The 24,663-nt window shown below is 50.0% G+C and overlaps 1 protein-coding gene across 1 annotated transcript in view; it reads left to right on the top strand.

Annotated features, from left to right (window-relative positions):
* The window catches only part of LOC111545199 (kinesin-like protein KIF28P), an 81,060-nt gene extending 59,719 nt beyond the window's left edge, over nt 1-21,341 (top strand). The window contains 13 exon segments of the mRNA XM_023216129.3: nt 1,273-1,327; nt 2,776-2,899; nt 3,838-3,982; nt 6,598-6,716; nt 7,570-7,675; nt 12,334-12,610; nt 14,003-14,137; nt 15,562-15,633; nt 15,635-15,726; nt 15,955-16,061; nt 16,309-16,453; nt 16,752-16,942; nt 21,189-21,341. Of these exon segments, the coding sequence (XP_023071897.2) occupies nt 1,273-1,327; nt 2,776-2,899; nt 3,838-3,982; nt 6,598-6,716; nt 7,570-7,675; nt 12,334-12,610; nt 14,003-14,137; nt 15,562-15,633; nt 15,635-15,726; nt 15,955-16,061; nt 16,309-16,453; nt 16,752-16,942; nt 21,189-21,341 (1,721 nt within the window).
* The last annotated feature ends 3,322 nt before the right edge of the window (nt 21,342-24,663 follow it).

A 24,663-nucleotide genomic window follows, 5' to 3' on the forward strand; every position in this document is an offset into this window, starting at 1 on the left:
TCCCCCCCCCCCCCTCCCCCTGCCCTCCCCCTGCCCTCCCTGCTCATGCTTCTTGCCCCACAGGCATGTTTCTTTTCTTTCTTGTTTTTTAAATATTTTTCATTTTGGTAAAATATACATAAAGTTCACCATTTTAACCATTTTAAGAGTACAGTTCAGTGGCATTAAGTACATTCGTATTGTGTGACTGTCACCACCGTCCATCTGCAGTACATTTTCATCTTCCCAGACGGAAACTCTGCACCCATGAAACGCGAGCTGCCCCTCCCGCTCCAGCCCCGGGCGCCGCTGTCCCACCTTCCCTCTGTGCGTTTGACGATGGGGACCTCAGATAACCCCTCCCCCTCCAGCCCCCGGAGTGTGTCCCACCTTCTCTCTGTGGATTTGAAGATGGGGGGACCTCGGATAAGGACGTTTTCATCTTTCTCTGACTGCCTTATGCCCTCAGGAGAATGTCCTCAAGGTGCATCCATGTAGCATGTGTTGAGAATTTCCTTCTTGTTGAAGGCTGAAAAACATTCTCTTCGATGTATACAGCACGTTTTATTTATCTATTATCCTGGCATGGTTCTTGTTACATTTTTATTTAGCGGTTTCTAAGGAGGGCATCAGCCCTTAAGCTGTCTTCCTGACCTAAATGAATAGGTTGGAACACAGCGCCCAGAACCTCAAGAGCACCTGGCTTCCCCTCCCCGGCTGTGCACCCCAGGATGGCCGTGAGGGCTCCGTGCACCCCAGGATGGCCGCGAGGGCTCCGTGCACCCCAGGATGGCCATGAGGGCTCTGTGCAAGATGGCCATGGGGATGTGGGGATGTGGAGGGTGACGTGTCTGCACTCCTTGGGGTCAGTCACTACACAGAAACGGAGCTTCAAACACCAGAACCTCTCCTGTGGCCAGTATTCAGTGGATCTCCTAAGGCTCAGACCTAACGGTTTCTTCTTCCAGAATGCTCATGAAGAAGGTGGAACTTTTAAACAGTTAGGAACTCCCCCCCCCCCCCCCCCCCCCACATTCCCCCCACACACACATTCCCCACACACACACACATTCCACACACACACATTCCACACACACACACACACACGGCAGAAAGAAAAGTATGTCCAAGTACCATGATGACTGAAAATCCCAACTGCAGAAATCCCTTCAGTGCCATCCCGCGGTGGAGAAAATGTCACGTCCAACACATCAGACATGTTAACTTCTTAGGGTCAAATTCTGCAAGTGTCTGATTTATTTTAAAAATAAATTATATCTTGATTCTTTTCAGGTTCATGTGACGCCGGTCGGGCTGCCTCAAATGCCATCACGATTCAAGGTTTGGGGTGAGTTTCCATGCATCAGTGTCCTCGTCCGGCATGAGAGAACTGTGACCCCTCCATCTAGACAGCTGCAAAGCCACACAGTCTGCAGGACAAGCAGGGCCACTTCCCAGGTCTCCCGGGGCCACCCACTCCAGGGCTGGTCTGAGAAAGCTGAGGGCAGGGCTTTCGTCCGCTGGCTGAAATCCAGGGTGCAGTGCTGGTTTGCTTCCTGGGCTCCACCCCTGGGAGAGAAGCGAAAGCTGGTTTCTAGGTTCTGTGCAATAATTCTTCACTAACAGATGGAAGTAGAGCCGGCCAGGAAACGAAAGGGGGCTGGACGAACACGCCCCCAGGGGTGGCCCAAACATAAGCGCATCCTTGGATCTGTCCTGGTGCTTGGAGCCCTCACCCACTGGACTACAGAAAGCCCAGACTGCGAGTGACCCCAAGGACTCCCTCACGAGGCCCCTGCAGGAGCCCTGGGAACCCCATGACAGGCCTCCCACAGTCAAGTGCTGTCCCCACTCTGTGGCTGCCCTGCCTGGGAGGCCGCTGCTGGAGGGTCCTCCTCCTTCAGACAGATCACCCTCCCCGTCGGGAAACCCGTGGGCCTTCGTGGCGGGAGGGGTGCTGACCCAGGGCCAGCGGGCCCCGCCGCGTCCTGCACTGCCAGCTTCCTTCTTGGGACACCTTCCTGGGGATCCCCTCAAGTCCCTTTCCAGAACATGTCCTTAGTCTAACACACAGGTGCGTGAATGTCTGAACTCCAGCGAGGAGGCTGAGACCTTTCCCACAGGATCCCTGGGCCCCACGCAAAAAAGGGTTTGGATGAACATGGTCTCCACATCCAGAACATTCCACAATGGCCAAGGAGTGCAGGAACATGGAACATGCTAAGGCAGGGAGCCAGTCATTCAGGACATACAGATGACATCCGGTGCCGGGGAGTGGGGCAGGGAGGGGGGACGCCAGCCTGACACCCCTGACATCCAGCCCCCAATCTGATAACATAAGGTCTGAATGTATACGGCGAGGACGCAGAAACAGATCGAAATGTACCTGGAGTAGGTGAGGCTCGTGAAGAGTCGCCTCCTGAGCTGAGCGTCTCTTCTGAAGCTTGCTTGCTGCCATTTTCCCACCACCCCATCCCGCTGACCTGGGAGCGTGAGGACTCCAGTGTAACCTTGGCCGGCTCCCCGCGGCGCTGGGCCAGCAGCTGGTATTCGTTCTGTTAACGAAGCCCTTGCCTGCTGTCTCCCAGCTCTCCGTGCTCCCCAAGGGCAGGGTCCGTCTGCACCTGCTGCTTTCCCCATGCACCGTGAGCCACAGCACACAGGAGGCCCCGAGATGCCACCTGCCGTCCTCCACAGCTGCGGCTCTTCCCTCCTGTGCAGATGAGAAAGACCAGCCTACCTGCTCACGAAAGCCGCCACTGGCTGGGCGTCTTAGCCTGACTCTTCTCTTCTTAGAATTTCAGATAAACACGCTTCCTTCACAAATGCCGATGGTAAAGTGACGGTCACTCCACACAGCAAATGCAAGGTTGCCGTTAACGGGGTGCCCATCGCCACTGGGACAAAGCTGCAGCATTTGGTAAACTTTCCTGCAGGCCCACAGAGTGTCCTAGGCCCCCCCAAGAGCTGGGAGGGGACAGTCACGTGAGGTGCCCACACCACAGACGTGGCAGGATGGGGCGTTCACACCGGCTCCTCTGCCACCGTGGTCCAGGGACGACATGGCACCGCTGCTGGAGGGACAGGCCTGCTCCTGACTCGCTGTGTGGTCTTGGGCAAGTCTCTTCACTCCTCTGACCTCACCTGGAAAACAAGGAGTGCTGAACGAGGTGTTCTCCAAGGTCCCTTCCGGCTCTAACATTTTGTGCCATTTTAGATTTTTCTAAGAGCCTGTCACTGAGAGGGGTTGAACAGCATCTTGCAAACGTCGCTGCCTCTTCCTCTCCAATCTGCCAACTCTGGGGCCCCTGCCAGCTTCCCAGCCGCCCTGTCCCCTCCCTGGTGGCCACAGCCTTTCAGACAGGACAGGCACATGGGGACTGGCCACTCCCCTTTTGGAAAGCCCCCTCAGTGACCTCCCTCGGCCTCCTGTCCCTGGCCACACGGCCCTTCTTTTGGTTGTTCAGCAGCTGTGTCTGCCTCACCAAGACTTACCAGCCAGGAGGGCTTAGCTTAAGCATCACCCCGTGGAAGAGGCCTTCTCTAGCCTGCAGTCTGAGTTAGTCCCTGGTGTCCCCGCAGCCATGGCTGCACTCGCCCAGACCAGCCTGGAAACGCGTGGAGGGAGGGCCTGGCTCTGGGTGGTCCCCGCAGACCCCCGGGCCAAGGGAGTCACACCCTCAATGTGTGCCACGAAGGTGAATGCAGGAGCCAGAGGCCACCTGCCCTCCTGTCTGGGTCTCTCCCTGTCTGTGGGATTCCTGAGGGAAGGACATTCCTCAGATCCTTCTTACTGGGGAGGTTCACCTCACCCTCCTTGGTCTCAGACCCCTCCTAAGCCCACCGTCTCCTCCCCAGGACCGCCTCATTTTGGGATCCAACAGCACCTACCTGTACATGGGATTTCCTTCAGAGCGGGACAGTGAGGACCTCAGCAGGTTCGATGACCACTTCTTCCAGCTGGAGAGGGCAGCCGCGGAGGGAGTCAGCGCAGACGAACTCGGTGAGCCCCCTCCTGACTGCTGGCCTCTCCCGGGTGCTGATCTGAGAGCAGCGATTTCACACCCTGTCTCTCTGCTTTCCTTAAGAAAATCATCGTTTGTTTTGTCAAAGTCTAATGTTTACAAAATTGAATGATGATTTCCATATAGAGTGAGAACACGTTGAACATTCAACTCGTTCAATGTTCCCTGACGAATGAGGGTAAAGATGGTTCAAAGGGGTAGAGAAGAGAGTGGGGTACACAGCAGATGAGGGAAGAATGCTGAGCCAGGGAAGCCAGTGAGTGACCTCCGGCCGCCCCAGGGGCCTGCTGGGCCTGCAGAAACAGTGGCCCAACTCAGGAGGGGCCGCTGGGGCCTGCTCTGGGCTGGAAATGCACGGCCCAGAGGAACGCACAACCCGAGGCCTCTGAGACAGAATCTCCCCTTCTCCTCTGAACGCAGCCCTCAGCAGGATCCCAGGCTGGCCGCCCGCCTCTGCCTGTCTCTGCGGGGGCTTTCACAGGCCTTCCTGCTCCTCTTCCCGGCCCCGATTCACCGTGCTCCGGGTGGTTCCCCCAGAATCCAGGTGAGGCTAGAGCCCGCTGAGATCTCAGTGGTGTGCGGGCTTCCTGGAGGGGCCCCAGGCTTTGCTCAGCAGCGGGACTCTGCCTGAACTCGCAGTAACGAAACCGCTGGTGGAAAGTGGGCAGACCCACCTGTGCGTATGCACGAGTTCCTCCCTGTTCCCTACACCACAGTATTTCTCTCAGAATTTCAGCAAAATACATCGATTTGAAATTCACCTCCTTGCTCTTCTGCTGCTGAAGTTCTCAACTTTTAAAAACGAACCAGGCCGGACGCGGTGGCTCACGCGGTCAGGAGTTCAAGACCATTGCAAACATCGCTGCCTCTTCCTCTCCAATCTGCCAACTCTGGGGCCCCTGCCAGCTTCCCAGCCGCCCTGTCCCCTCCCTGGTGGCCACAGCCTTTCAGACAGGACAGGCACATGGGGACTGGCCACTCCCCTTTTGGAAAGCCCCCTCAGTGACCTCCCTCGGCCTCCTAACATGGTGAAACCCCGTCTGTACTAAAAATACAAAAAAACTAGCCGGGCGTGGTGGCGGCGCCTGTGGTCCCAGCTACTCGGGAGGCTGAGGCAGGAGAATGGCGGGAACCCGGGAGGCGGAGGTTGCAGTGAGCTGAGATCGCGCCACCGCACTCCAGCCTGGCGACAGAATAAGACTCCATCACACACAAAAAAACAAAAACAAAAAAAACCAAAGAACCAGCAAGACTCCGTCCTACCAGGCCCGGAAAAGCCGTCTGCTCACTGACTTGCTCTCAGAGGCTGACTGTGCCGCTGCCCTCGTGGCCCTGGTGGTGCCATGAAGCTGACCCAGCCCCAGACCCTGGCTCGGACCCTAGTGAAGACGTGGGTCCCCAACAAGGCAGCAGCTGTGTGAGCAGTCTGGGGTCAGACCTCAGGGCCAAGGGCACTGTGTGCACCCACAGGCCACGGGTCTCTAAAGAGTTGAGATTTGCTGATTAGAGGCAGTACCAGCCTGGGTTTGGGAGGGAGATTGAACCTTCCATAATTTCCACGAGCCCCTCCCTCAAGCCATCCCAAGTATAAGAGAAGCACAGGTCGCTTGCTGTGCCAGCAGCAGCTCGAGGTCACCTCCAGGCCTTGGGTCTAGCCAGCCATGTCTCACCTCGCCCCACCCTCCTCCAGCCTGCAGCCACCTTGGCTCAAGGACCCTGAGACTAAGAATGGGAACTGGGGGCAGAGGGTCTCCCGCCTGCGGCCAGGATTCATGGGTTGAGATAAGCAGCTACATAAGGAGAAGTCAGGCAGTGTCGTTTTCCCCTCAGTTTTTTCTTTTTTTTATTACATGCTTGTAATGTTCAAATGTAGATATTTGATGAACAGCTGAACGAATGAACAAATAAGCATACAAATTTATTCATGGTGACTGGGCGTGGCGTCTCGTGCCTATAATTCTAGCACTTTGGGAGGCCAAGGCAGGAGGATCGCTTGAACCCAGGAGTTGAAGACCAGCCTGGGAAACAAAGTGAGACCTCATCTCTACAAAATATTTTAAAAATTAGCCAGGCATGGTGGCTTGCACCTGTAGGCCCAGCTACTCAGGAGGCTGAGATGGGAGGATTGCTTGAGTCCAGGAGGTGGAGGCTGCAATGAGCAGAGATCATGCCACTGAAGGCTAGCCTGGATGACAGAGCAAGAAAGCTAAAAGAAAAAGAAAAAGAAAAAAAAAAAAAAAAAAAAAAAAAAAAAGGGCCTGGTATGGTGGCTTATGGCTGTACACCTCTAATTCCAGCACTTTGGGAGGCCGAGGCAGGCAGATCACCTGAGATCAGGAGTTCTAGACCAGCCTGGCCAACATGGTGAAACCCCATTAGCCGGGTGTGGTGGTGCACACCTGTAATCCTAGCTTCTTGGGAGGCTGAGGCAGGAGAATCTCTTCGACTCGGGAGGCGGAGGTTGCAGTGAGCTGAGATGGCGCCACTGTACTCCAGCCTGGGCAACAAGAATGAAATTCTGTCTCAAAAAAAAAAGAAATTATTCATGGTGGAACAAGTGACTGACTTTCACCTCCCCTGTGATTGTTGCCAGGTGCTGCGGACAGTGGAGATGGCAAGGCAGACCCCAGTGTCCTGGCTGCGTTCCAGGACTACATCAAACTGATGCTGCTGGTTGCAGAAGCAAATCAAATGAGTGAAGAGCTGAGGAAGGTAATTTAGCTAGAGCCAGGAGCTGGTATGCCAGGTGCCCCTTGTGGGGCAGGGGTGCCTTCTCAAGGACTCTCAGGGAACTAGAGACAGAAGCCAGACTGCCCAGCCCAGTCCCGAGCACCATTCCTTTCACCAACAGCCTACCAGGGCCATCAGGATCCCAGACCAACTCTTACTGGCCGTGAGCAGACCCTCCCAGATGGTCCTGGGGCCTCTCCGGGTCTAGGCACCCTGATGGCTGCTGTGCCACAGAGACCACCCGCGCTGGGGACAGCTCCCTGGAGACATGAGCTCCCATCGGCCGGAACCTTGTAAGAGATTTAATCAATTTGGCAGGGACTCCAAGTGTAAGTTCCAGGATATATTGGAGAAAAGCTGGTGCTCTGTCTTTCCTCTTAGTGGGAAATCCAAGGGGAAGAGTGGGACACTCTTAGAGAAAGTCTTACTCATTCATCGTTAGGAAGCTGGAGGGTGGGAGGATGAAAAAGCAATTGCAAAAGTGGTATGAGCTGTGAATGTAGGATTTCTTTTTTTGATAGGGTGTCACTCTGCTGTCCAGGCTGGAGTGCAGTGGTGCAATCGTGGCTCACTGCAACCTCCACTTCCCAGGTTCAAGTGATCCTCCCACCTCAGCCTCCCAAGTAGCTGGGACTACAGGCGTGCACTTCCATGCCCGGCTAATTTTTGTATTTTTAGTAGAGATGGGGTTTTGCTATGTTGCCCAGGCTGGTCCTGAACTCCTGGGCTCAAGCAATCCACTCACCTCAGCCTCCCAAAATGCTGGGATTACAGGTGTGAGACACTGTGCCCAGCCGAATGTATAATTATTGAGTGAGAAGTGTTCTCTTACCAGGGACTTAACATGGAATTGAAGGTGAAGAATTTGGCATCATCAGATTCCAAGGGCTATGACCTACAGAAGGAGGTCTTGGTGAAGGTGATCCACCACGGGACTCACGAGGGGAGGCCCCACGGGGACGGAGGGGACGGGAGTCAGGAGGGGAGGCCCCACGGGGACGGAGGGGACGGGAGTCAGGAGGGAGGATCCACGGGGACACAGGTTACCTTTACCAGCTGCAGCCTCCAGAGACCCAGTCAAGGGCAAAACGTATCCCAAGTGTGAGCTGGAGCTCTGGGGAACAGGGGGATCCACTCTCCCGTTCCCTGTCCTGGGTCCTCCCTCATAGCACCAGCCATTCCCTGTCCTGGACCCTCCCTGGCAGCACCAGCTCCTGGGAGCTTCCTAACCTAGCCTGCACTGAGCATCTGTTCATGCTGAATATGACTCAAAGGCTTTTGTACCAGAAGGGGGCCTGGGAATTTATGCAAGTGGTAGTGGTGTCTGTCCACGTACATATGTGTGTGTGCGTGTGCACGCGAGAGCACAGACTGCCTTTCTGCAGCAATGAGAAAAGCCATCCTCCTAGGTGCTCCAGAAAAGGCCGTTTCACCAGCTCCACTGGCTGATCCACTGGACCTTACTGTCAGGAAGGTCAGTTTTAGAAACTGAAGACCCTGCTTCCTCTCGCTCCGCCTCAAAGGAGGAAACAGAAAATGCAGGCCCATCCTGCAGTGCCCCTTGCGCACATCAGGCCCCTGGAGCAGCCCTCAGGCTTCTGGCTCCAGCACACTCAGCCGTAGCCTTGCCAGGCTGCGCCTCCCGCCCCCACCCCGGGCTGCTGCCTCCCTGCTCGGCAACTGGAGCTTCACTTTTCTGCTCATTGCCCGAAAATTGCCAAAATGTTCTGGGCCAAGACTGATTTTTGTAAAGCTTTTAAAAATTGTGAAGTGAAATATGTGTGTGCGTGCCATGTGGTCAGCACCTGTGCACCCACCAGCTTGTCCATGGGGGTTTCGCCCTCCAGATGCTGGGGCTGCCAAGATCCCGCCCCAGGGAGGAAACCGAGCAAGGATCCTCCTGGAGCCCAGCTCCTCAGAGACCGGCCCCTTTCCTGCAGGTCTGTGTGATGCGGAGGGTCTCCCGTGAGACCCTCACCCCGGGGAGTCAGGCTGGACTTCTCTGCCGTGTTCTGTGAGGCCGTGGGAGGGTCCCTCCGTGTGTTTGTACTTTGCATTTTTCTTTTTTTGCAGCAAAGGCCACTGGGGCAAAGTGGCTCTGGTGCCCCGATATTCCACGTGCCTCTTTCGGGCCAGGCTTTCCCCTAGAATTTGGCTTGGCAGTTTCCTGTCTTGTCAGACCTTGTTTTAAGAAAATTTGTAATTCTAAAAAATCCTTTTCTATGCTATTCTATTTTGTATTATAGTCTAAGATAGTTCGAAAAATAGCCTTTTAAACTATTGCTAGCAGAAGGGTTACTGAGCGCACACGAAGGCATTCGAGAGCTCCTGCCTGTCATTACCAGAAACAGGCCAGGACACGGACTTTCCACACGTATCACTGGGAGAACTGTATGGGAGGGCTGAGGGCCTGCATTCATGGTGAAATGTCACTTTCCTTCAGCCCAGCATCCTGTCACTGGGACAGGTAGCTGTTGATAGGACTGCTTCTGCTTAAGCACACCAGGTTCTCTTTTAAGGGGTTGTACAGGTTTTTTTTCCCATTTTTCTCATGAAGATATGAATCTTACCAATCTGCCATCCTCAAGACTGTTCATTTTTACATTAAAACAAGTAGGATTAGGCCTGGCACGGTGATTCGCATCTGTAATCCCGGGATTTGGGGAGGCCAAGGTGGGTGGACGGCTTGAGCTCAGGAGTTCGCGACCAGCTTGGGCAACATGGTGAAACCCCGTCTCTACAAAAAATACAAAATGAGCTGAGTATGTGGTGAGCACCTGTGGTCCCCGCTACCGGGGAGGCTGAGGTAGGAGAATCACCTGAGCCTGGGGAGGTTGAGGCTACAGTGAGCTGTGATCGCACCACCACACTCAGCCTGGGCGACAGAGCGAGACCGTCTCAAAAAGACAAGCTTAGTGCCAGTGACCTGTCCTCAGATGAAGCCCTGCTTTCCTCAGGAGGCTTCTGGAAGGCTGTGGTCTGGGGTTCTCTTGTGACATGGTGTGTTGATGGAGGTTTCCGGAAGGCTGTGGTCTGGGGGTCTCATGACATGGTGTGTATGTAGATGGAGGCTTCTGGAAGGCTGTGGTCTGGGGGTCTCTTGTGACATGGTGTGTAGATGGAGGCTTCCGGAAGGCTGTGGTCTGGGGGTCTCGTGACATGGTGTGTTGATGGAGGTTTCCGGAAGGCTGTGGTCTGGGGGTCTCTGGTGACGTGTGTAGATGGAGGCTTCTGGAAGCCTATAGTCTGGGGGTCTCTTGCGACATGGTGTGTAGATGTGGGCAGTGCATGTGAGACAGGTACTTGTGAAGACTAGAAGACCAGCAGAGACAGCTGTGGGTCCCAGCTAGACACACGAATGGTACTTTGCTGGCTGATCTTGTACGTGTTCACCTATCCTCCCGCTGACTGTGTGGACGGTGACTGCTGCTGCAGCTCTCAGGGAGGAGGCAGTGTTGTGCAACTGTTGGACTCACACATCACAGACAAGCCCAGGAGCAAACCAGGGCTGTGTGAGGGTTGGGGAGGGTTTTCTGACTGGCAAACGCTGCCAGCTTGTGGTTACTTTTCAGCAGTGTTCACCCAATAGCTGTTGGCTCTGGTGAGCAGCACATCCTGCCAGGGAACTCTGAGTCAGACCTGCAGAGCCCACCCGGGAGCGGGCGGGAGTCAGCATGGGCTCGCAGCCTGTCCCGGAGCCTCGCTGACCTGTTTCCTCCTCAGGCCAAGGATGATGGGCAATTTTAACTGACACCAGGCCTGTGATCTGATATCCACAGGTAATGAAGCAGTAAATTCATTTATTATCTAGATTCCCATGATCTTAGTTCCCTAAAGTCTTTAAGAAAAAGCAGAATAAGGCGGTGCAGTGGCGCACGTCTACAGTCCAGCTACTCAGAGGCTGAAGCAGGAGGCCCGCCTGAGGCCAGGAGCTCGAGGCTGCAGTGAGTTAAGCTTGGGCCACCGCACTCCAGCCTGGGTGGCAGAGTGAGATCACATCTTAAAAAGAAAAGAAAAACACACAAACAGAAAAACCACAATGACTAGAACTCCCGTTGTTCCCTGCCGCCCCACAATCTTTTCTTTTCTTTTTTTGAGATGGAGTTTCGCTCTGTCACCCAGGCTGGAGTACAGTGGCGCGATCTCGGCACACTGCAAGCTCCGCCTCCCGGGTTCACGCCATTCTCCTGCCTCAGCCTCCTGAGTAGCTGGGGCTGCAGGTGCCGCCACCACACCCGGCTAATTTTTTGTATTTTTAGTAGTGACGGGGTTTCACCATGTTAGCTGGGATGGTCTCGATCTCCTGACCTCGTGATCTGCCCTGCCTCTCGTGATCCTAGACTGCCTCTAGGAGAGTACTATGGTTCTTCACTTTGAGGCCAACAGAAAAAGATGCAGTCTGTTTTCAGAGTCCTGAGAATGTCCTTTTTGTGAAGAGACATCATACACAGAATGACTTATCTGTTGATTTTTGCTTTTGCTTTTCCAGTTGCCCAGAAAAGGAGTTCCTAGTTTAACCTGACATTTATGGTCTAAAAATTACCTACCTGGAATCCCTTCTACTGTGGCTTCAGGTTTTGTCCCCTCTCCAGAGCCAGTGTTGACAGAGGCTCTGTCCTCACCCAGTAAGGAGGAAGACAGTGGCAGGCTGTTGTCCTGGATCTGCTGTGCACTGGGTGTGAACCCCTGAACAAGGAAGGACACCTGCTTGGGTCACTGTAGAATGAAGCTCAGAATGCCTGCCGTGCCGGGCTGGGAGGGCTGTGGCAGTGTCTCCTGTGCGTGTGGATGCGTGCCCATGTGCACTCCAATCATGGCAGAGGAGCCACTTCTCAGCTCTTCTCCAGACTAATACCCCTGCATCATCTTCCATGGTTGCTGTTAATGAATGACCGGGCTCATTAAATGACACAAACTTACTACCTTATTGTTCTACACGAGAAGTCCAAATTGGGTCTCACTGGGCTAAAAGCAAGGTGTCGACAGGGCTGTACTGCTTTCTGGGCCTGAGGAAGAGAACCCGTTTCCCGGCCCTTTCCAGCTTTTAGAGGCCACCTCCCTCCATCTTCAAAGCCGCCACAGGGCCTCTCTCTGACCCCGCAGGCACTGTCATATCTCTTTCTGACCCTCTCTTATGCCTCTCTCGGCCACACTGAAGACCCTTGTGATTTCACTGGGGCCACCTGGATACTCCAGGCTGATCTCCGTATTTGAAGGTCAGCTGATGACAAACCTTCATTTCCGTTTGCCATGTAAAGTAATATATCCACAGGTTCTGGGGATTAGGACTTGGGCATCTCTGAGGACCATTCTGCACATCACAAGCCCAAACCTTCATTTCTCCTGAGAGGGTCTGTTTTCTGACCCCTTCATCGTCTCCTCTAAGTCATTTCCTAGGCTCAAGCAATGCTGAAGCAACAGGTCCAGGAATGAATACGGTATTCCTGACGTCAGCAAAGCTAAGTTTGGAGAGAGTGGGATGTGGTCATGAGTACCCCAAACCCAGTCAATGGAGGGAGCGTGCTGGGAAAAATCAGAGTGATGAATGGTTAAGAGCAGCAGATGAAATCAAATACTGGTGACATACGTCTGTGTTTCCAGGTGTGGATATGGTCAAAAGCCAAGTTCATCAATAGGAAATTCCCAATGGAGGAACTTTACCAGCACTTTCTAGATGGAGATAACAGCCCTGTGGCTCAAGAAGACGGCCCTTTCTGGGATCCTGTCGAGGTCGTCCACTTGGGCTCAGCTCACGTCTGGCTCCAGTCGCTGGCCTACTGCATGAAGCTGGAGGAGCAAGTGGAGTTTCTGAACTGTGACGGGCTAGAGGAGGCGGTGCTGCACATCTGCATAGCACCCTGCTCCCCCACAGGACAGTGAGTGTCTCCTTCCCCCTGCCTACTTCTGGGTCAGTCACACACAGAAAATCCGGAGCAAGCCTGAGTTCTCCTGACGGGGTGGTCAACTTGGTACCCTGAACAGGTCATTCATAGACAAGCGAAAGAGCTCATTCATTCACCACTTGGCCTCAACAAATGTGATTTTTGCTCTTCCCTGGGGACCTAAGGAATGAGGAGGACATTCAGCAAAGAGGCAGGTGTAGCAGAAAGAGTCTTGGACAAAACCGCAAGAGCTGGGTGGGTTCCAAACAATGGACCCTCAGGAGAGAAGCCAAGTGGACTGCAGGGCCTCCCCAGCCACACTCCCCTCCTGGCCCTGTGGGCCTGGCATCTGCCGCAGGGGACGCTTTCCCATGCTGAAGTCCCAACCTGCTTCAAGAGCCAGAAGTAGAAGCTGATTTTCCAGCTCAGCCCTTTTCTTGAGGTGGGGGCTGTGAAGCCCGACCTCATTCTGTGCTGTCACCTGCCCTTTCTGTGGGCACAGGCTTTGTTCTGAGCTATCGGCTCTGCCCTACACATTGCCTGGTTACCCTTTACTGTCCTTTCTGGATACTCATCTGTTTTCCCTCTTTAGGCCACAGGCAGTTTTTACAAAAGCTCAAGTCTTTGAGCAATCCTAAGCCAAGAGGCTGGCGGGGTGTGGTCTGGGTGCCAGGGCCCTCCCAGGCACTCAGTGCAACCTTTCCATCTTTCTGAAGAAGAAATCAGCTCAAGAAGAGAACCTCAAGCTTCCATGACCAAGAAACCAAGCTGCCCAACAACTCACTGCCTTTACCCCAAGCAGCTCACTGATCACTTGGCTACCTGGAGCTTCTGGGCTGCCCAGCACGTTGTATTTCCTGTTGCAAATTAATAAATTTAATTGGAAAGGTTTCAGACTTTGTGAGCCTGGTTGCTAGGACAGCAGTCTGTTGTTGGAAAGCTGTCCAGGTCAGTTTCTGAGCTCGTAGGCCTGGGGTTCTCTTGACTATAAAGAAACAGAGGAAAAGGAAAATGACCACCTGAGAGGCTGCATCTGGGCAGCCGCTGGCTTTCCCACTCTGTCCCACTGGGGACCTCCCTAAGTCTTCAATGTGAGTTTAGCATCCACATCTGTGTGCATCTATCGCATGAGACTGTCTTCCTTTTCCTCCAGGCAGGGAGATCCTTCAGAAGGCCTGGTCTTACTTGGACGTGCCAGGGTAACGGGCTCTTATTTAGTGCCTCTTGAATGCATGAATGAACTCTACTGTTGGTGATATTACCTATCCTGTCTTCAGTGAAATTAGCTCTCTCTTAAGGATTCTATTTAATCCCCTTAACGTCACAATCTTAACTTGCTTGGACCCAGCCTAACCCGAGGTCAACGTTCACCTCTTCTGTTTGTAGAATGCATGGTGAGGAGGATGTGGTTATCGACCCTTTGGAGCTGCTAGGCAAGAGGATGGATTTTCAGATTCACATTGTCCAGTGTCTTGGAGTCAGCTGGATGAAGGAAGATGCAAAGCGGGGCGTTCAGATAGGGTGCCAGCCTGCACCACGGAACAGAGCCACACACGCCATCTGCCATGTGGCCCCTGGGGGAGGCAGCCCAGTCTTCCTTCAAGTTTTAAAAAATGAGCTTATCACAAAGTTTTCATAAGTTTCTGTTTAACTTTAAAATGACTATTTCCTCATCTATTTAATAGAGGAAGTTTCTCTGTTTAAGATGATTATTTCCCTCATAGTTTCTCTGCTTAACTTGAAGATGACTATTTTCCCTCATAGTTTCTCTGTTTAACTTTAAGATGACTGTTTCCCATCTATTTAATAGAGGGGCCACATGTCTCTCCAGGTCTCTGGCCTGTGGTCAGTGTGTACTGAACTTTTTACAGAACTGAAGCAGAAATTCTAATTATCAGAAAGAATATCCAGTAAAACCGTATTATCTAAGCAAAACAGTTTTTGGGTTTTAGTTGGAAACAAAAGGACCATATTAGGATATGGCAGAAGCATCAGATATGCTTAAACAAACTAGGCTAAAAGGATATTGAAAGATAACGCAGGCCAGGTGCGGTGGCTCACGCCTGTAATCCCAGCACTTTGGGAGGCCGAGGCTGGCAGATCACTTGAGGTCAGGAGTTTGAGACCAGCCTGCCCACATGGTGAAACCCCTGCCCTACTAAAAATAGAAAAATTAGCCAGGTGCAGTGGCATATGCCTGTAATCCCAGCTACTTGGGAGGCTAAGGCAGGAGAATCACTTGAACCCCAGAGGGAAGGTTGCAGTGAGCCGAGATCACTCCAGCCTGGGCGACAGAGTGAGACTCCGCCTCGAAAGAAAGAAAGAAAGAGAAGGAAGGCAGGAAGGCAGGAAGGAAGGAAGGGCAATAAAGGGAGACTCTGAAGAACAAAAACCAAATCACTGCCTCACATGGAAAATTAACCATTTTTGATTATCTAAGTAGAAGGGATTTATTGAAATCCGTTTTGTTTGTTTTTTGTTTTTAAGACAGAGTCTCGCTCTGTCGCCCAGGCTGGAGTGCAGTGAGTGCAGCAATCTCAGCTCACTGCAACCTCTGCCTCCTGGGCTCCGCCTCCTGAGTAGCTGGAACTACAGGCATGCACCACCACACCCACCTAATTTTTGTATTTTTTACAGAGATGGTGTTTTACCATGTTGCCCAGGCTGAATTCCTGGGCTCAAGCACTCTGCCTGCCTCAGCCTCCCAAAATGCTGAGATTACAGGCGTGAGCCATTGCGTCCAGTCTGGCCTTTTAAAAATTTTATTATTATCTATATAGTGACGATATCCATGTTGAACAAGGTGCTGGAGGTTGATAAACATGAAAATCAATCACAGGTCATCTTTTATCTGACGCACGGGCTGTAAATCCTTGGCTCATCTGTGTCTTTTCTTTACAAGTGTGTCCCTTCTGGTTTTAAATTTTGTTTTATGTTTTTCTCAGGTACAGAATTTATGACCTTCCAAACACTATCTATACCAAACCTGTATGGAAAAGTGTGAATCCACAAATTGAAGACTGTCCAATGTGCAGCCTTAACTGCATCTCAGGAGTTTCTGAATTATCTGCAGACAAATGCCCTTATTGTTGACCTATGGGGCCTTCAAGGTACCCTGCTCACTTATTCTTTCATCAGATATACCATACATTTAGGGCTCAGAAGAGGGAGAGGAGCGAGGTAGTCAGGGTCCTAACAGCGGTGGGCCAGAGCCATCTGTTCCCCTGGGCGCCCGGGTTCTCGTTCAGCAGGGTGGTTACTTTTACAACTTCTCACACGACCCTGGAGCTGAGCGACTGGGATGTTTCTTTCTTTGACTGTGTCTCTTCCCACTACAGAAGGCTGCACCGAGCTGAGCTGCTCTCAGCTGGGCCTCATGGTCACAGGTGAAGGCCACATCCTGGTAGACACCAAGAAAATTTCCACTGTGAAGAATCCAAGCCAGGTGTGTACATATGACATTAAAATGGGCATCCCAGGTGGCTAGAAAATCTCTGACGACAGCTGCTTGACGTTCCTTCCCCCTTACCAAAGTCTTCTTTATTTGCTCCTGTGTACCCTGAGGGGCTTAACCCCTGCTCACCATACACACAGCCCGTCCCGTTTGATTTTCCCATGGTAGCAAACACTGCCAGTCTCAAAGGATATGCAGATGATACAGGAAAAGATGAAACTGACAAGTTTTCTCGTAGGCGGCCTCAAACCAGATACCAGAACTTTATCTGAAGCTGCTCAAGCTAGAGCAGGAGACATAGCTGCGCAGGAACGTCAACAGAGCCCTGAGAGAGGAGAACCTGCTTCTCAAAGAATCACTTGGGAAAACTGCTTTCGGGCAAGGTGAGAGACTGCTCCAGGCTTGGCTGTTTAGCTTATCCCTTGCCTCCTACATTTGGGATGTGTATTTGTCTTTTAATAAACAAACTTTTAAATGAGTTCATTCACATCTTGTTTCATAAACAGAAAATGCAGGACATTTCTTTTCTTCTGCCCTGTGAGATTTCTCATTTCCCTTGGATGGATCCAAACTGGTGCCTGATAAATGCTGATGTAGTAGAATGCCACCAAAATAAATAAATATAGAGATACCCGAAGAAAGAGATCCATACATCAACGCTGCCTTTTCTTTCCACCTCAGCCCAGAAGCCTTCCAACACTCTGAAGGTCAGCGGGATGACAGCGCAACTGCCCTCCGCCAGGGAGACGAGTCACATGTGCACACAACAAGCCGGCTCCGACTGAGAACTCGCCCAGGCTCTGAAGGTGTTCTACCAAAGCATGAACACGGCAAGAGGGCAGCTTTTCAGACTCAAACGGTATAAACCTCCTGTAAGTAACTGGAATCCTGGGAGCACACGGAATTTCTTTCCATCGAATTTAGACATTAGATGTAACTATTTCCTGAGCTTGGAGATGTGTGTGCTGAAGCGAAAGAGCAAGGCCAGGAGGCCTTGCTTGACCTGCTCTGTAAGCGCGACTCTACCGCCCTCTCAGGCCGCCATCCGTCTCTGCTCTGACCTTTTTATTTAGTGCCACATCCGGCTGGTTCCATGCCACCATGGTCACTGCATGATTGCTATCCATTCACTTTACAATACAATACACAGACTACCCTGTTTGGTTTATCATTACAAAACCAAACGTAATTCATCATATTAAGAGACTACAAGATAAAATAATTTGATGACTTCAACAGATGCAGAAAAAGCATGTGACCAAATTAAACGTCTTATGACAATAAAAATTCCTGGCAAACTAGGAATAAAATGGACATTCCTTAATCTGATAAAGGCAGTCTTAAGACAAACACACAGTGGACAAAATGCTTAGTGAAGAATGACTGGAAGCATTTCCTTTCAGATCAGGAGGTCAGGGACGCCAGCTTTCTTGACAGCTGTCCTTTAGATTCTCGCCAGTGCAGTAAGGCAAGAAATTCAAAGTATGATTGGAAAGGGAAAGAAAAGCAATTACAGTAACAGCATATACTTATGTAACACTTACTAAGTGCTTTACATTTACTGACTCGGTTCTCACAGCAACTCTATGAGGCAGGTACTATTATTCACCTTATTTTACAGTTCATGGAACATGTCTAAAGACACATCACTCATCTGTGGCAGGGCTGAGGTCCAGACCCGGTTCCCCAGTCTACACTCCCCACCACACTGTGCTGCCTCTAGTATTATCCCAGATGACATGCTTGTATAGACAGAAAATCCCCAAGAATTTATAAATGAATTACAAAGTTGCTGGATACGAAAATCAAGATTTTAAAATAAACTGTATTTGAATATAACAGCAGCAAGCAGAAAATTATTTTTAAAATAAAAGACACCATTGATAACTGCATCAAATATATGGAATACTTAGGCCTATAGCTGACATTAAATATGTAGGAGTTGTATGGAGAAAATTTTAAAACTTGTTTGAGAGATGTTTGAAAGGATATAAATAGATAGAGAAATTGACATCTCTCTGTGGTTTGGAAGATTTGTTACTGTACATCTGTCAACTCTCCCCCAAGAGTCAGTGTAATTCCAATGAAATGTAATATAACCTAACAAGATAATTCTACAATTTGTATGGAACTGCAAAAGCAAAACCCAGCCAAGATGAGAGCAGACCCAAGAAGAGGACAGAAACACTTGCCCTACCTGACATCAACACTTCATTTCAATGCCGCTGTAACAGAGGCAGTAAGGTACGGTGTTGGCCCAAAGATAGATAAATCACCAAAGGGAAAGAACAGAAGGCTCAGAAACAGATTTATTCAGGACCACAGACTTGATATACAAGCAAGAGGAACTGCAAATCAATGTGGCAAGGATGGACTTTTCAATAAACAGTGCTAGGGGAATTAGGAATATGTATGGGGAAAAATGAAACTGGATTCCTATTTAAAACTACCCCAGAAATCAAGTTCAGGTGAGAATTAAAGAGCTAAATGTGGAAGGCACAACCTTAACGCTTTTATTTATTTATTTAAGTATTTTAAAAATAGAGATGGGGTCTTGTTATGTTGCCCAGGCTGGTCTGGAACTCCTAGCTTCAAGCGATCCTCCAGCCTCAGCCTCCCAAAGTGCTGAAATTACAGGCATAAGCCACCATGCCCTGCCTCTAATACTTTCAGAAGATACTTTAAGAGGTTGTCTTTACAACCTCACCGTGGAAAAGGATTTCTTATTCATCACACACACACACACACACACACACGCACACACACACACACACACACCCCTAGCTTTAAAGAGGGAGACCGGTAAGTTCAGCTAAATTAAAATGGTGAACTGTGTCCATCAAAAGACACCAAAATGAAAGAGCCACAAGGAATGGGAAAAGTTCTTTGTAACACATTTAACATATAATGAACTAATGTCCAAAATAAAGAACTACTTCTACCCAAAAAGAAAAATAGACGACCCAGTAGAAAAAAAAAAATGGTCAAAAGATTTGAACAGCAACATCACCAAAGAGGAGATTAAAAATGCCAATAAATACATGGAAAAGTGCTTAATCGCATTAATAGTTTGGGAAACACTAACTGATACCACCATGAGATACCATTATTAACCTTCCATACTGGCAAAAATTAAAAGGCCTGACAATATCAAGTTTTGGTGAAGATATGAAGTAACAGAAACCCTCGTGTATGGCTGAGAGGAGTATAAATTGGTACAACCATTTAAAATTATTTGGCATTTACTTATTAAAGTTGAAGATACTAGAACCTAGAAGCCTGTAATTCAACTCTTCCCTCCTCCACGGGGGAACTGGTTCTGCAGAGAATCAAGCCGTAATGCCTCAGGCAGAGGTTCTCAAGGTGTGCCCTATGGCCTGGCAGCTTCAGCAGCATCTAGAAGCTTGTCAGAAATGCAAATTCCAGGGCCCCACCCCAGACCTACTGAATCAGAATCTCTGGGTGTGAGGCCTGGTAACATGTGTTTCAACAAACCCTCTCCACGATTCTCCCTTCAAGTCACATGCACTGAGGCATCTGGCATATGAAATAAGCGAACTCTGTCACACACGTCTAGGATGGCACCAGTTACACAGCATTCTTGAAAGAACAGAGAAAATAGTTATTCAGATCGCTTCTGTTCTGTGGTTCAGATGAGGGGCCAGTTGAAAAACACTACAGCAATCTTAGTTCGTGTGCACTGCTGTTCATAAAGCCTTCTTCCATAGTAGCCCCAAACAGGAAACATCCCTAATATATGGTCACAGAAGGCGGGTAAATGTTGGCCCCTCTATGCTGTGTAATATTACATTGCCATGAAAATAATGAACAGCCACAGGCAACAAGAACAGTGTCCCAATAGTGATGGAAGCCAAGTTACAAAAGATGACATCCAATGTGATTCCATAAACATTCAAAGAGGGCAAAATAGACTGTTTAGGGATATACTCTAGGTGGCAAAACTACTGAGAAAGGCAAGAGAACGGTAACCACACAAGTCAGGCTGGCAGCTGCTTCTGGGACGGGGAGGAGGTGACAGGAGGAGTTCCAGGCAGTGGGCTCCCTAGAGCAGGTGTGTTCACTTCATGCCTGTCAATACAATTAGGGTACTTTTTTGGTCTACGTATCTCACAATAAAAAAGAATAACTGGGCCGGGCGCGGTGGCTCAAGCCTGTAATCCCAGCACTTTGGGAGGCTGAGACGGGCGGATCACGAGGTCAGAAGATCGAGACCATCCTGGCTAACACGGTGAAACCCCGTCTCTACTAAAAAATACAAAAAACTAGCCGGGCGAGGTGGTGGGCGCCTGTAGTCCCAGCTACTCGGGAGGCTGAGGCAGGAGAATGGCGTAAACCCGGGAGGCGGAGCTTGCAGTGAGCTGAGATCTGGCCACTGCACTCCAGCCCAGGCGACAGAGCAAGACTTCATCTCAAAAAAATAAAAAGAATAACTGGTTAAATGAAAGACCCCATAAACAGAGTTTCAAATAAACCACAGCCTGGAAAATATAGTAGTGTTATTTAGCAAGCATTAGTATTCAGAACAAACAATTACTTTTAAGATTAAAAAAAGATAATATGTTGGAAAGCACATTAGAAAAAAATCAGCAAAGGATTTGAACAGGCATTTCGCTAATACTCAGGGAAACAGAAACCGAATCCCAGTGCCACGTCATACTACCTGCTCTCTGCCATTCTCACCTGCAGCCCGTGCGGTCCCATCTCCTCCACCATCTGTCTCCAGGACTCTGCCCCAGGGCACCCCCAGTTCTCAGGGGTACTTGCTTCCACCGGTCACGGCTACCAATGGGAGAGCTCCTACACCCCCTGGCTCCTTAAGACTCCTTTAAGACTCCTTCAACAGCATAGAACAGTGTGGAAGTAACATTCCAACCGAATATATCTGAATTATCTCGCCAGTTCTCCCTACTGGCAGTAACTTAGGGGCGTCCGAAACACAGCTGCTCCGAGGTGACGCACTGCCTCTGCTAGCAGCTTTCAAATGCAGTTTTCTATCCCTGAGGGGAACTTACTGGGCACCCCACTCACATACACACAGTATTTTTTACTCTGATGACATGAAGTCTATCACTATCATTTTTTTCACTTTTTTTTTAGGAAGATGATCAAATGCTTCGACCATTCGTAAACCAACGGTCACAGATATTTAAGGATTTGGGGGATCTACTTGAATCCAGCTTGTGGAAACTGAAAAAGGATGTTGCTCTTATAATAAAAAAGAAGAGAGAATATTTACTGCATGTCAAATAGTGAAGACACACCAACTGAAAACTGAAGATATTCAAGCTTCGAGTTGTGAAGATGATTTGTGTAGCTAACAAGCTTACCTCATTTCCCACTTACTTTACCTATTTCTTCTACCAATTTCAAGCAAAACCCTCTTTCCATGTGATTGTAAATCATCTCTGTAACCTAAAGGCTGCTTGAACGGCCCTCCGTTCCGGATGCACAGAGGGGAACCACACACACGGGTCTATTTGAGGGTGGAGGCTGGGAGGAGGGAGAGGGCGAATGATGGGCACTCGGAGCTCTGGGATCAGACTGCTGAGGTGACATCCCGGTTGAGTCCATCACTTACTAACTGCAGCATTTGGGGCCACTGACTTGCCCTCTCCAAGCCCCTCTTCCCTCATTTGTTTTACGGGAAGGATAACAGTACTTATTGCAAATGGTTAATGAACATAAAGCACTTGGAACAGTGCCTGAAACACAGACGTGATTGATAAGCATTCACCATTAGTATTTTTATGGTAGACAGTTCAAAACTTCAAATGAAGCTCTTTTATCTACATTGCTTGCTGTCAGACCTGCAGACAATGGTTATTTCATGTCTCTCATTTTGTATCTTGCTCTGAACAAGTCTGAATTCTACCTCTACTTATTCTTCTCTTCTCATAAGTTTATCTGAAATACTGTTATGTTCAATTTTTTCAGCAGCAGGAATGCCCATATGATGGGACCTTTACAGTGTAGGGTCTGCGGTTCAAGGATTATAACTGTTAGTGAAAACTCTACTAGGAGTTAGTCTATCTTGAAGCCAATCTTGATTCCACAAACTGACTGATGGGTGTTAGTCAAGGATATGATAAAAAGCTCAACACCACTGATCATTACAGAAATGCAAACCCAAACCACAATGAGACACCCTCTCACACCAGTCAGAATGGCTATTACTCAAAAGTCAAAAAAAAAAAAGATGCTAGGCTGGATGTGGCGGCTCATGCCTGTAATCCCAGCACTTTGGGAGGCTGAGGCAGGCAGATCACCTGAGGTCGGGAGTTTGAGATCAGCCTGACCAATATGGAGAAACTCCGACTCTACTAAAAATACAAAATGAGCCGGGCATGGTGGTGCATGCTTGTAATCCCAGCTAATCGGCAGGCTAAGGCAGGAGAATCACTTGAACCCAGGAGGCAGAGGTTGTGGGGAGCCAAGATCGTGCCATTGCACTCCAGCCCAGGCAACAAGAGCAAAACTCTGTCTCAAAATACAAACAAAACACAGATGCTGGTGAGGCTGCAGTGAAAAAGGAATGCGTACACACTGTTGGTGAAAGTGTAAATTAGTTCAACCGTTGTGGAAAACAGTGTGGTTATTCCTCAAAGACCTCAAAAGTACCGTCCGACCCAGCAATCCCATTACTGGGCATATACCCAAAGGAATATAACTTGTTCTATTATAAAGGCACACACGTGTGTATGTTCACTGCAGCACTACTCACAATAGCAAACACATGGAATCAACCTAGAAGTCCATCAACAGTAGACTGGATGAAGAAAATGTGGTAGATATACACCATGGAATGCCACGTAGCCATAAAAAGAATGAGATCGTGTCCTCTGCAGGAACATGGATGGTGCTGGAGATCATTATCCTCAGCAAACTGATGCAAACCAATGCAAGAACAGAAAACCGAATACCACATGTTCTCACTTGTAAGTGGGAGCTAAGTGATGGGAACACAGGGACAGAGGAGAGCACCACACACCGGGGCCTCTCAGAGGGTGGAGAGTGGGTGGAAGGAGAGGGTCAGGAAAACTAACAAATGGGTGCAGGGCTTAATATCTGGGTGACAAAATAATCCGTATGACAAACCCCCATGTCACTTTACCTATGTAACAAACCTGCACATGTACCCCTGAACTTTAAAAAAAAAAAAAACAAAACTTTTGGGGCCAAAGACAGACTACTACTACTTCTTCTTCTTCTTTTTTTTTTTTTTTGAGATGGAGTCTTGCTCTGTCGCACAGGCTGGAGTGCAATGGTGTGATCTCAGCACACTGCAACCTCTACCTTCTGGGTTCAAGCAATTCTCCTGCCTCAGCCTCCCTGAGTAGCTGGGATTACAAGGCACCCGCCACCAGGCCCAGCTAATTTCTGTATTTTTAGTAGAGACGAGGTTTCACCATGTTGGTCAGGCTGGTCTTGAACTCCTGACATCAAGTGATACACCTGCCTTGGCCTCCCAAAGTGCTAGGATTACAGGCATAAGCCACCGTGCCCAGCCCAAAGACTTCTAATAACAACAGTAGTGATAATGTTGAAACTTAATAAGTGCTTACACCATGTGCCAGGCACTAATCCAAGTGCTAAACATGTTAGTTCATTTAATTCTCACAATAATCCGATGAGGTTGAGTAACTTGCCTAGGCCACTGTAAGCACAGAGGCTGATGCCAGAGCCTGCATCCCCAACCATGATGGCCTGCTGCCTGACGGTGCAGGACCGAACCTGGGAGTCCTGGCTGATATGCAGAAAAAATCAGGAAGGGGAAAATAAGGGGGTGACAACCTCACTCCTTGCTCCCTAAAATATGAAGTTAAGGAAGTCAAATGGGATGACACTGAAGCTGCACTGGCAGGAGAGGCTGTCAAGGGCTCCAAAAAGGAACCTCTCTAGAAAGACCAGGGAATCTGGGCTAGTGATTTCAGCTTAATAGCAGGGTCCAAGGATTCGTACGGGAGGCACGGGTTTTGCGTGCAGCTCAGATCCTGACCACATACACAAGTGAACTAAAAAAACTGCTGTAACCCTGGAGCCCACGTGTGGAGCACCTCGTGGTGACAGCCAGGACAGGGTCAGCAAAGGCATCACAGAATCCTGGTAAGACTCTGTCAGTGAGACACAGTAACAGTAGAGGCCGGGCAGACTCACTTCAAAAGACAGAAGCCATTCCCACTCCCAGTGGCCAGGCCGAGGGAGGTCTTTTGAACTGAGCCTCAACGTTTTTGACAATTAGCAGTTTACTCACCTGAGGTGAGTCATATACGTTCAGCAAATGGGAGCAGGCAGAAGCTTGGGGGGATTAAAAGGAAAATCAGGATGAGCCTGGCGCGGTGGCTCAAGCCTGTAATCCCAGCACTTTGGGAGGCCGAGACGGGCGGATCACGAGGTCAGGAGATCGAGACCATCCTGGCTAACACGGTGAAACCCCATCTCTGCTAAAAAATAAAATACAAAAAACTAGCCGGGCGAGGTGGCGGGCGCCTGTAGTCCCAGCTACTCGGGAGGCTGAGGCAGGAGAATGGCGTAAACCCGGGAGGCGGAGCTTGCAGTGAGCTGAGATCCGGCT

This window comes from Piliocolobus tephrosceles, chromosome 1 (assembly GCF_002776525.5).
Source record: "Piliocolobus tephrosceles isolate RC106 chromosome 1, ASM277652v3, whole genome shotgun sequence".
NCBI classification, from domain to species: domain Eukaryota; kingdom Metazoa; phylum Chordata; class Mammalia; order Primates; family Cercopithecidae; genus Piliocolobus; species Piliocolobus tephrosceles.